The sequence below is a fragment of the Lissotriton helveticus genome, chromosome 1_1 (genome assembly GCF_964261635.1).
Source record: "Lissotriton helveticus chromosome 1_1, aLisHel1.1, whole genome shotgun sequence".
Classification (NCBI taxonomy): Eukaryota; Metazoa; Chordata; class Amphibia; order Caudata; family Salamandridae; genus Lissotriton; species Lissotriton helveticus.
Window position 1 is genome coordinate 995,881,246 of NC_136057.1, and position 13,531 is coordinate 995,894,776.

Here is a 13,531-nt window from a genome sequence, read left to right on the forward strand (position 1 = left end):
AGAGTGGAGCGAGGCTGTACTCTTTGGACAGACAGCAGTACTGTAAGTGCGCATGTCAGTTTGGCCAGTTTGGCCAGCCATCTTCTAACGGCCAAACTGACACGCACACTTAGATTTCTCCAACCCAGCTATATTGTATAGCTAGGTGAAGAAATGGCACTGGCTCCTAGTCCCTTATCATGAGAGCAGCGTCTGGATTGGGTGGGGAGTCTGGGAGCCTGTGCTGGCCCTTAAACGTCTTCTGGGAATAGAGGAGCACCGACGCGGCCTGCAGTGGGAACAGCAGGTAAGTGCTTTTTTTGGTTTTATTATTTGCCCCGCCCCATCACTTTATTTTGACAGTAGCCTCCCCTGGTCAGGGGTGCTACTCTTGGTGCTTCCTGTTCCCCAAATAGAATGGTGGTCTTTTCCCGATACTATGCCTTTGGATATTAAACTGGTTGCTCAAACAGGGAAAGTTTAAAATGATGTCCCTAGCTCAGGTACTGCTTGCATTGGATGCAGAGGACTGGATGTTGTCTGTGGTTCTGCAGGATGTCTGCTTTGTCATCCTGCAGTCTCACAGAAAGTATCTTCACTTCATGGTCAGATCCAATCATTACCAGTTCCACTCCTTCCATTTGGCTTCACTTCCGCACCTCAAGTTTTTATGAATGTGATTATAGTGGTTGCGGCCCACCTCAAATGTTTGGGAATTCCATATTACCCTTGCCAAGACACCTGGCTCTTTAAGGCCAGTTCACCTGAGATGGTGTCCATCTGCTTGTAAACAACAACTCAGTTTTTTTCAACTTGGGCTTCTAAATCAATGAGCCCTAATCTCACCTGGTGCCATCTGAGCACATCTAGTTTATAGGCGTAGTACAAGACACCACATTGATGAGTCTTACCACCTCCTTGGAGGATTCAGGACTTTCAGGCTATGATTCTGATGTTTGAAGATGGTATGATCATCACAGTCCTTACTCTCTTATGCCTGCTAGGTTAACTAGCCCCCTGCATTCTACTGGTCACCCATGCATGCTGGCACAAGGGATGTCTAGTGGTGCCTCCTCAGGCAATGGATTCAACACAGTTAACTTCAAGCCAGCATCAAGATCTTCAGGGACGCGGATATGCAATGATGGAGTGTGAGTGGCAGCCCTTTCTGAGGGGAACCTGTTTTACTCTCCTACTCTAGTGGCAACAGTTATCACCGATTCTACCACCCTAGGGTGGTGAAGTGCTCATCTGAAGGAACTGGAGGTCAGAGGCCTCTGGTCACCCGAAGAACAGATTCTGCACATCAATCTGTTGGAAATGCGTGCAATACGTCTGTCTCTAAAGACCATCCTCTTTTCCTTTTGCGTTCAGCCATGTCCAGATGTTGATGGACAACCGAACCGTAATGTGGTGCATTAACAACAAAAGGAGTAGGGTAATATTTTCACTGGAGAGAAGCTCTATGACTCTGGACCTGGGCTCAGGGCCATCAGATTTGCATGGTAGCACATCACCTGGGTGGTGTGCTCAGCGTGCGTGTCTCAGTCTTCTTTTTCTTGACGACATTGAGTAGTGCCTCCTCCCAGAGGTAGTAAAGGACATCTTCCAGTTTGGGGGATTCCTCAAATAGAGTTGTTTGCTTCTGTTTCCTCTAGTATCTGCGGCAGGGAGCATTGGTGGATGTGTTTTGCTTGAAATTGAACTTTCCCCATCATTATGCGTTTCTTCGCATACACTTGATACCTCACGTGTTGAGGAAGTTTCACCTCGACATGGCCCAAGTAATTTTAATTGCCCGAGAAAGGCCACCCAGAGTGTGGTATTTAGACTTCATTCACCTCTCCCTGTGTCCTTTGCTCCGTCTCCCTACAACCAGACCTCCAGCTACATGCCTGGAGATTGAGCTGGGCAACCTGCCTGCCTTTTCTTAAGTGGTGGTAGCATTTTATGTTTAAGATGACACTCCACCAAAACTGTTCATTTTGGCAGATGGTCCAAATTTGTTAACTGGTGTACTGACAGCTCCATAGATCCTCTTCAGGCTCACTTGTCCGACATCCTCCATTATGCACTTTCACTAGCCCAGCAAAGCTGCACAATTGCTACTGTTTTTATTTTTTTTTAAAACATATTTTTATTGAGTTTTTTTAAGCCATCGTAGTACATATGGCATAAAGATGCTCCTTTTGGCAAAAGATTAATGCAAAGCACTAGTCATGACTACTATTTTCCAGTCCGATGTGCATATGATAACAGAAATATACTTATACAAAAGTTCTGGTTTACATAGTGACCTTTGGTCCTCGGAGCAACAAAATGGAGTAAATCAGATCTCTGATGTAAAAAGAATTTCTAATTATTACAAACTCGTGTTTATCTAATGATCTATACTATAATCTACTGAATACAAGATGTAGAACTACTCCCCCTCCCCCCGTTCTCTGGTCCACTAGTTTATTGCATGATACCATAACTGATTGTATGCATTCAATAAAAAGAAAAAACAAATACAGAACATTCATGATTAGAGACCAGAAGACAATTTAGGATGTGAAATAATACAGTACTACTGTGTATCGGTCAGTGCAGTTTCTGGTGACATGGGAGATGGGGATAATGTGGGCCTGGTCTGCGATGTTGGAGGACTTAGTATGTCTATGGCTGTAAATGTTTTGAGCATTTGGTCCCACATTCCAGAGAGGTAGGAACCCTACGCAGCCCTCGAAATTCTTCTTGTCTGATAGTTGTGCTTTCTGCAGTGCACCAGCAGATCGTTTCAGTCTGCCAAGAGAGTGGTGTGGGGGGAGAGGCAGATTTCCAGCGCATTGTGATTGCTCTTATCGCTATTAGGACGGCCAAATCGGCAAATCTGTGCTGGACCTTCTGCTGCTTGGGTCGTGTATGCAGGCCCTGTAGGCAACTTTCTGCCGTTGTCCAAATGGCCGTACCGGGGATTTCCTGCATTCTACAGTTAATTGTCTGCCAGTATGCATGCTAGCGTGGGCATGCCCATAACATATCGAGTAGGTCTACATCCTCCTCTTGGCATCTAGGGCAAGCGCGCTGAACATTAGGGAATATGCGATTGATACGATGTGGTGTGAGGTATGCCCTATGTAATATCATTCACTGTATGTATTTGAATTTAGAGTTGCGGACACTTTCTTAGGGAATTCTAAAACAGAGGCCCATTCCTTGTCCGTCATTTCCCTTCCCAGTTCCAGGGACTACTTAGTGTGGAGTGGGGTCAATAAAAAGTCTGAGTGTGACCGAATCCCTCTATATAGCCAGCGGGTGAGATGGCGTCCCTCTCCCATTATATATACTGCATTCACTAGTTCATGCTTAGGGGGTTCAATACCATCAGTAGACCAACGGAGTTTGATGTAATGAGAAATGGCTGCGTGTAGGAGAAAAAGGGCCGAAGGGATCCCTTGGGTATAAATAAAATTCTCAAGATCCGGCAAATCACCGTCAAGGAACAGTGCTCCAATCATTGACACCCCTCCTCGTGCCCAGGAGGATATTGTTCTTTTTTAAACTAATTCTGTAGCAGTTGGTATCCCAAGCAAGGGGATATTGGGAGATTACGGGAGGGCCCTTTTGGTGTACTGAAGTGTCTTCCTCCAGTACATTAATGCGGTCCTGAGCAAAGGGCGAGTAGTGGGTGGGATCTTGCTATGGGGCAAGAGTAAAGTGTGGAGAGAACCCCGGTCAAGAAGCTGGGGTGTATAGCCAATTTCCTGTAAGTGTCGCCCCGCTAGCCAGTAAGATAACCACTGTAATTGGCTAGCCATGCAATAAGCTCGAAAGTCTGGGGCACTGAGACCTCCCTCCGTAGGTGGCAACTGTAACTCAGAAAGACGAACTCTCCTATGTCCCTTACCCCTAATAAGAACTGATAGGAGTGTGTCAAGCATGCGGAATATATGGGCTGGGAATATAAACGGCAGATTGGTAAAAAAAGTAAAGGAGACGAAGGAGCATCACCATTTTGGAAATGGCTATTCTGCCCATCACTGAGAGGGGCAGTGAAGTCCAAAAAGAAACCTGCTTCCGGAGTGATCCAATGGCTTTCATCAAATTGCCGTCTATATGGTCTTGGGGGTTCTATAAATTTGGATATCTAAATATTTAAAGGTGTCCGAAGCAGTTGTTAATACTAAGGGTTCAAAAGGCACTGGGTCCAGGGTGTCTTTATATCGCATATCAAAGGCATACGATTTATTGGCATTAATGGCCAAGCCCGATATCTGTTCAAACTGTGTAAATATGGACGGGACTGGTTCTAGGTTTGTGGTAAGATCGTTAAAGTATAGTATTATGTCATCTGCGTATGCAGACACTAAATGTGTAGTGTTGTTAATTACAATCCCCAGACCTGCAGCTTCTTTGCGGAGTTTAATGAGTAGGGGCTCTAACGCCAAGACAAACGGCAACGGTGACAGTGGGCAGTCCTGACGTGTACCCCTAGTGATAGAGTAAGCTGCAGAGATGTGGGCGTCAGTCCTGGCTCGAGCTGTGTGAATGGAATACAATAGTCTAACCCATTTCAAGTAACCTCTGGGAATACCAAACTTCTCCAGAGAAGCTAGCATGTAGGTCCAATCAAGTGTATCAAACTCCTGTCGCATCTCCAGCAATATGCATCCAGCCATGTGAGAGATTTCCGCTGCTGCTTCCATTATATAATGAAGACGTCTAATATTGAGGGAGGTATTGCGGCCTGGTATGAAGCCACATTGGTCGATGTGGATCAGTTTTGGGAGGTATGGGAGGAGGCGCGTAGCCAAGATCATACTGAGGATTTTATACTCTGTAGATAATGAAAGGGGGCGGTATCCTGACATGTCACATGGATCTCTGTTTGACTTGGGGAGAGAAACAACTAGCGTCTGCATGGTTGTCAAAGGTAGGGCACACCTCTCTAGTACTGTCCTGCAGAGGGTCTCTAAGCGTGGGGCGAGTTGTGCGGCATAGGCAAGTAAAATTCTGCTGGTAAACTGTCCAACCCAGGAGTTATATTTCTGGGAAGATCCTTAATGGCTGCTTTAATATCAGTTTGAGTGATAGGGGCTTCCAACTCGGACTGGGCATCTGCCGTTAATTTAGGGAATGTAAGGTCCCCTAAGAAGCACAATTGCTACTGTTAAACGTTATTTGACAGCCGTATCAGATTTTCTATGCCTACCTGATCAACCATCACTCTTTAAAAGTCCCATTGTTCTAAGATTCCTTGAGGGTCAGACAAATAAGTTCCCTCCTACACCCTTCTTTGTGCCACAATGGGATTACAATTTGGTCCTTACCAACCTAATCTGTTCCCTATTTAATACCTTTGTTCCATATTGAGAACCAATGCTGCCTTTTTGCCAAAAGTGGTTACTGCCTTCCACTTAGCTAAGCCTGTCACTCTTTCCACTTTCTACCTTCATCCGCAAACAACTAAAGAGGAGGAAAGACTTAATCGATTTGATCCCAAAAATGCAGTCAGCTTCAAGGTGTACAGAACCCATGTATTCAGATTGGATGATCAGCTATGTGTGGGATACATCTGAAAGAGGAAAGGTTAAGGCAATCCACAAGCAGACACTACAAAGATGAATTATTCTGTGTAGCAAGATCTGCAATGTCATGCCATACAAGGGTTGTCCAGAAGGTATTAGTGCTCATTCTACCAAAGCCAAACCTGCTACCTCAGCACTGGCAAGAGGAGTACATGTGGCTGATATTTGCAAGGCAGTGGCTTGGTCGTCCCTTTACACTTTTTGAAACACTATTGCTTGGATTCTGAAGCCAAGAGGGATGATCACTTCGCTCATGCTGTTCTTCAGGATTTTTTGCTATAGAGAGTCATGCACGCACCACCACGTGTGCGACTGTTTGGGGAATATATTTAAAAGGTGAGGAATCTGCAGGTAGGAGTACCCATCAGACGAACAAGTTACTTACCGTTGGTAATGATTTTTCTGATGGATACTGTATCTACCTGCAGATTCCTCACTGACCCACTCACCTTCCCTTTGCATGGCGGTATATACACCAATGATCTTTGATCATCTGTAATCTTCACTTCAATGATGTTAGTTTAAACTGTCTTTGATGTTAGTTTAACCTGTTCGCCTCGAAGGCGTCCTAAATAAAATGGATCGTAACTGATGTCAGCATGCCAACAAAGGTGCTTTATGGTTCGAGTGATATCATGCTGTGCAATGTGCGTAGCCGTAATGGAGTTGGCACCCCCTGTTGACATAGGAGAGCTATCGAAAGGTTTCCAGTTCCTGTCTTGTGCCTGGGATTTTCAGAACGTGAGAAATCTGCAAGTAGATACAGTATCCACCAGAAAAAGCAATACCGAAGGTAAGTAGCTTGTTCGTTTAGAACTGTGAAATTTAGTGTCACTAAACGAAAAATCCCCGTTAACTTGGGTGAAAAATTGACCATGAGGGCATACAGTGCGTTACAAAAATAAGATAAAGGGAATTCCAGTGGAATTTGTTAGATTTCTTGAGTTTTGTACATTTCATAAGCTTAATAACATTTCACACCAGCTTACTCTGAATGCAGCTGCAGATGTGGAAAGCAAGACCTACCTAGTTTATCTTATATATATGCTTGCGTGAAAGCATAAACTTGTATTTCTATTTCATTAGCATCAAATATATCTCTGCACCTAATAATATAAATGTGCGTTTATTAATGAACTGCCTTTAAACCTCAATATGCTTGTTAAGTTTTATGACTTTAGTTGGCCTAAAAGCCATTTTTTCGATGACTTTTGCACATTTCCTGCATCTTGCTGTGCGTAGCCTCGGTTTCAGCATTGGCAACCAGAGGTTTGATTTCAAGAGATTTATGAGGTTAGCAGTGCATTTATGTATTATATCTTTCACCTCAAGGATGTCTCACATTTTCTCCAAGAGAAGATTCTGTCACCTTATCATTAGATATATTTAGCTGAAAGTAGCAAGTTTCTGTCACGTGTTTGGGCTCCATACACTTGTCCTGAGAAAAACAAGTTTAAACCGCTTAAATTAGTATACATTTTTGCATTATACGCTCCAGTTGGCTGTTTTGACCACGAGCTCGGCTCAGTGGAAATCAGAAATGTCTCTTCATTTTTTTCTGTGTTGCTCACTATTTGTGGATGAAACGATTGAGATGTTTGGCTTCCTGACTTGTATTTTATTTTAACACTTGGCACAGAGACCGGTTATACTCCACTACTTTTTCCTTACATACCTAGTTTTTTTCCGCGGTGTCTCTTTGACACAGATTTGAATTTCTTTGCAATGTCGATAGAAAGAGTACAATTAACTTTATTAGTATTGATGTCTATTTTATATTAAGAAGGTCATGTAGACCCATGTGCAAAATCAGGAGCAAAAAGCTCCCTGGTGCAAATTACATGTACACCACATTTTGTTTATGTTTTGCACCAATTTAAACATCTCCACAAAAAGGTAGGAAATGTGTGAAAATGCAATTTTCACCAATTTCTTGCATTTTACTTTCTCGTTTTTCTTTGCAGTGGGTGCAAACAGAAACCACGATTGAGGGTAAATTACGATAAGCTCTCAAAAGCAATTGTGCTCAGAGCCGGAGCAAATGCTACTTACACCTGTTCAGCACTTTCTGGGGGACCCCCATAAGACACCAAAAGCAATAATCTATTCCTCTTTTATTTCTACTTAACAAAACTGTTGCATTGGAGCACTGAGTAAAACCAGCGCAGCAGAATTCTTTTTTAACACATTTTAAATGATGTTTATTCTGGTCATTCTGCATCTATATAAGCATGGGCATTTGTAAGAATATGTTTAAAAGAATTTGGATACTGTGTTAGTGTTCTTTGCGCCAAAATCCACTATCCAATGTATTTGATGAAACAACCTAAACATCTGGTTCCCTTTTAGTTAGCACAGCAGGCTGTCACTGAAAGAGTTTGAGTTTGTAATGTGACCACAACAAAAGTGGAGCATATTCAGGTTGCTCAATTTGATGCCTTGATCAAAAAATCTTCATGTAACATGGAATGAAGTTTTGGAAGAGAGGCCGTTAGAGGTTTCTTTTGTAATATTTTACGTGAATAAGGTGGCTGTCTTGCTTTGTGTTTTTATATTGAAGACATTCTAAGATGAACATTTTCTTTAAAAAAAAAATTAAATGAAAACCACAATGGAAACTGCCTGTATTGATAATATTTTCTTCTTGCAGTACTTTGCCCAGCCAGGAGGCACCGTACCCAATGCTGGTCATGACGGGCCCCCAGTCCTGTGGAAAGCGTGAACTCACCCACAGGCTGGTCAGGGATTTCAAGGATTTCTTCCGATATGGGTATGTCTAGCAAAGATGTGATGGTCTTCATAGCCAAATATTCCACTGTCCAGAGGAAATGCTGATAGAAAAGTGTATTGGGTCTCCCAGCATTTCCTTTCCTAGTGCTGTGAGCTATAACCTGTCTTCACTTTCACACTTTCCTTATTGAATACACCAGGCATCACTGGCTCAGCTTTAAATTGGGTTTCTATTCATCTTCTTGAGTGCTCCTTCTAAGGGCTCATACAATAACGGATTTAAGCACACGTAGGTCCGTAACAGGAATTCCAGGGAAATTAATGGTGCTCTGCTTGTCCCCAATCAAGCACTGCTGCTCATCGCCACGGTTAAATACTCTGCACACCTGGTAGAAGCTGAGTCTCATGAAGTTTATTAAGAACAGTATACACCACCAACAGCATCCAACCTCTTCCTCACCCATCCCCTAACTATCCACTATAGAGCCTCCCTACCCTTGATGTAGCCTTCCATATTCTACATATCTAACATTCCATAACTAAGGAATACATACCTCTGTGTAGTACAAAGTCCATAACACTTCTCTGGCTGTCTCTAGCCATGTAAGTCTAACTGCATTACAGCTATTCGTCAAAGGTTGGTTCTACATTTCTCATGTTGAACTCATCGAAGATGAATGTCCTGAGCATGTCTCCTTTTACCTAACTAAGTCCACTGTTCCTTAACACTCAGGCTATTGCCTGCTCAATTAGAAACCATATAGGTCTTTATAGTCTCTCTTTGCGTATGGACACCTCATCTGCACTATGTTTAAGGCCCTATACTGTCAAGTGCAAAATGTAAGAAAATCCATCCATTAGTTCCTTTCCCCACAGCTGTTTAACGCCCAGCTCCTTAGTTCTTAGTAAACTAGATTATTGCAATAGTTTACTCGTGTGCCTCTCTCAGTAGTCATTCTGCAAGGTTTTACCTCTTTCCACAAGAGCCTTGTACAGTCTCCCTGAGAAAACCTCATTCTCCTCATATTGCTGCCATGTTGGCTGGCTCCCTTCAAAAAAAGAGCACACCATACAGGCCCTTTTAGGACCATCTAAGGCATAGCCTCAGATTATCTTTCTCACTCTTGACCTGCTTTTCGCTCATTGAGCACACACCTCACTCCAGTAGTGTAAAACAACCCAATGGAGCATTCTCCTGCTCTTTGAAAGAAGATAAAAATAAATACTTTACCCTACTTTGTAATTTCTGTAGATCTATATCTATCTTATATATAATATTAGGTATAGTTATAATTGTGCCCTGTCTTTGTGTACATTGAAAAAATGTTCCTCCTCACCTGCACGCATACTTTCAGTTTAATGTTAACCACCCATTTGCAAATATGTACCCCTACTATGGTCAACTACAAAATTTATGTTCAAAATGTTTTACAGGAAATAAAATTAATTCTGGCAACTCAAATTGTTGTTACCTGTCTGACCCATTATGCCTTATCAAACAGTTTAGTTAACCAGCTAGAGTTCTGTAGGGCACACCTGCAAATTATCTTATAGCTCGAATCATCTGAAAACACTTTGGTTTGAGATATCCTAGGTGAGAACGACTACTGCTGAAAAGTGGTTTTATGTTCTGTTGGTCCAGTTTTGCCCATTGCTTTTCATGATTAGTTCTGATTGAAATTCAGACTATCGGTATTCTCAGGAATCACGCACTGTTTTATCCCAGGTAGGTATTTTCAAGCTTACCCCTTTCATCAATCAGTTGGTAATTTGTGTACTCAATTGAGGGGAAGAATATTTATTTTATTGGATTTGAGACCAATATTATGAGAAAGCATTGCAATATATGGCTGTACCACATGCTTTCGTTTAGGAAATGATTACTTTCTTTAATTGGACATTGCATAGTAGTATATATTGTAGTAGTTCCGCTGATTATGAATTTGAAAAATTAGTGATGAAGTTAAGTTAATCATTTTCATGTCCAAGAACTCCTAGTTCCTTGGATCAATGTAATATACAAAAAATATATATTAGGGTATTCTATGCCATGACTATTCCCTTCTTTTCACTGATTACTTATCTCAATCTCCTCCCTAAAACTCATTTGGAAAAAAACATATGTCTAGATCTCTTAATGTTTAAAAGCTTTACTTTGAATTTTACCAAACAACCTCCCAGGTTTCAGTTCCTTTCCTTCCAGCCTTTGAAATGAGCAGGGGCCGCCAGGACACATCAAACTCTATTGTTGCACTTTCTTCAATTTCAAACCTCCGCGAATTACTGCTGCCTCCTAGACGTGCCCACAACAATTGGTGATACTGATGAAAAAAGGCAGTTCTTAACAGAATCTCTGCCCATGGGTACCTCCACACACCAGGCCCTCACCTGAACAATTTGCAGATTCATGATTCAAGTTCTCTCAGTACTGGCAGCTGGTATGAACCATTCTCTGTGGTCTTTGACTGCATGCTCCTCCACGATTTTGGATTATAAAGCTCCTGTGAGCATAGGTCTCATGCCGTAAAGGCTAGAATAGTAAATTATGTTTCAGATTTCACTCTTAATCACAGTTCCCTTTCTTTAGTTATAGTTAATTGATGTATGGTGCTAAAGACTCACTTCTAGCTATGCATGGTATGCGATAAGTTTGGTAGTGGGCATTATGTAGGGCCTGTATTATTATATTATGGAACTGCCATTTGATTTGTTGTTGCTATTGCTCTGTTGAAATTGCTGGGGCATGCCTCTCTAGTTCTCTCAGGCAGATCTCGATTGAGGTGAGGGACATCTCACTGGCGGTCAGAGCTATATAAGAGGCATCCGCTCTGCGAAGACTCTCAATAACAGTTAAAAGGCTGCAACTCCTCAGTGGCCCTTCGGTCTAGTTAGATGGATTCATTTCTCTAAAGTACCAGCATGTCATTCATTTGAAATACCTTAAAATTCACTTATATGCCAGCCATCCTTATTCCACAGTGGGTTTGTGTAATACTAGAGTTGGTACTGGTTTGTCAGATCAGAATTTAGAAGTAATTACTCTTGGGTTGATCAAGCCTCTGCAAATATTCCAGGAACGATAATGAAGCTATGGCCAAACTCACTCTAAATGACCTCCTATTGTTTAGGTACCTTTTGCTCTGCTTCTGAGCAGCATTTCATTTATTCCCCATTAAAGATGTTTCCCTCTCTCTTCTAATAGGAATAAGTAGAAGGAGCAGAGATCGGTGCATAGAACATTTGGCATTCCTTCATATCTAGTAATGAACTCCCCTCTTCTGGCACAATTGGTCAATCCCTATTGGTTTTACTTATTCTTGACATAGTTGACAATAGCAAAGACAAGCTTTATTTGGACAGGCATGGGATTTTAAAAGGACATACAATTACTTACTTACTTGTTTCAAGGAGTTTTGTTGCAAAAATCCCATATATTTCTTTTCTTCTGAGATTTTCGCTTTAAACTCAGGTTTTCAACCTTGGAACCCCACCCTAATGGTTCATAGACTGAGGCTCCATGACAGTCCATCAATATGTAGCAGCTCCCTTAAACCAATTTCCCTTGCAGAAGCTTAAAGTCATCTAGCCTTTTCTTATCATTCTCAATTGTACAACCGCTGGTGTTTGTGTTTTTTTCTTTTCCCTGGGGATTCTCGGTTCTTTTAATCTTGAGGAGATGGAATAGTAGTGGAATTGATGTCATGGAATAAGATGGATGAATTAAAATGGCCTGCAGCTTCAAGAGACCAACATGTTAGTTTTAAACTATCAATGATGGACCTTGCATCCTCTTCTGAAAACAAAATCTTCACAGCAGAAGTTGTAAACAATTGAAAAATGAGGATTATTATTTACCTATTCACATTTAATCATATAGCATCAACATGAAACCTTTCTACAGCTTTCAAGCAAGTAATCTGGGAACGGCCTTTAGAGCAAGGCAGGAAAGAGAAAAGAACATAAAGATGTGAGGGCAACCCTGCAGCATATGGCAGTTACAGACCGATAGAAATACTCCTTTGAATCATTTATAAACATTCTTAGTTTCTATTTTTCTGAGCTGCAAATATGTGCCATGGTGGCAGTTGCAAAGGCCTGTTACAGGTTCATTCCTTGTAAGTACTTGGTGTGCAATTTTTAGGAACTGTTTTGGTTCTTGATTTCTTTTAGTTACAGGTGCCAGTGTAGATTTCCCATTATTTATTTCTTTGCTAGCTTGAAGATTTGAAGATTGTGTCCAGCTAACACTTGTAAGCCATTAGGAACCAACAACAAAAATTCTGGATGAAAATGATAGAACCAAGTCTTCTTAATCACTATGAATTCTTCTGGGTGGGAAACCGTTACACTGTTTAAGCCTGTTTCTGCCATTACCGTTGGGAAGCAACCAAATAAAAAAATAGTCAAAACTATCAGAAAATAGAAGTCCATTGCTATTCCTGGCCACCCCCTTTCTCTTAAGGCAAGACTTGCAACAAAAGATACATTTAGGCCTTATTAAGTCACAACAGCAAACTTCATGCGTTGTCCTAAGCTCTGCACTCTAAAGACCAAGACTAAGCCTATCCTTTCCTCTTAGGGAGACTTACTGAGACAACACAAACGTGCTGGATGGAAGTTCTTGTGCCACTGGGAATTTATTCAAAGCATTCCATTGCGCATTTTTAGCATATTTGTTCTTTCATCGCAGAAAGGGGCCTACCCCATTTATGCCAGTCTCTGATCCTGCCACAAAACAGAAATGTTTTTAGTAGATCTCTTTGGTGCGTTCAACACTGCTGACCACATTCTTCTAGTAAGTTAATTGCTCTCTCTTAGCATTGATGGGATCATCCTCGACAGGCTCACCTCCTTTCTTTCGGAACAAAAGCAGAAAGTGACACTTGGTTTCTCTGTCTCGTTGGCTAACAAGATCACATGCAGGGTTCTATTTAACTTCTATTTTAGACCTCTTACCTATTGTACAGATCAGGTGGCTTTCAACTGTATACCCTCTCTGATTATTTCTGTTTAAATTAAGGGGCTAAGGACAATTCTTCCCTTTGAAACTGTTTGTCAAAAATTAGACAATGGATGAGACAACATTGGTTAAAACCCAACACTGAAAAGACTAGGATTTTGATCACTAGAAGAAGTTCTTTCTTTGGGCATCCCTTCATGGGGCCTCATTACTTCGGAATCTATCCTAAACCCTCTCAAGTTGTCAAAAGCTTATAAAATTTGATTCCTCTCTTCAAATGGAAACTGTCATC

The 13,531-nt window shown here is 41.7% G+C and overlaps 1 protein-coding gene across 1 annotated transcript in view; it reads left to right on the top strand.

The window, feature by feature from the left end:
- The window catches only part of LRGUK (leucine rich repeats and guanylate kinase domain containing), a 336,772-nt gene that overhangs the window by 234,770 nt on the left and 88,471 nt on the right, over window positions 1-13,531 (top strand). Inside the window, exon 11 of the mRNA XM_078677476.1 lies at window positions 8,200-8,319. Within this exon, the coding sequence (XP_078533602.1) occupies window positions 8,200-8,319 (120 nt within the window). The remainder of the gene's footprint in view (window positions 1-8,199; window positions 8,320-13,531) is intronic.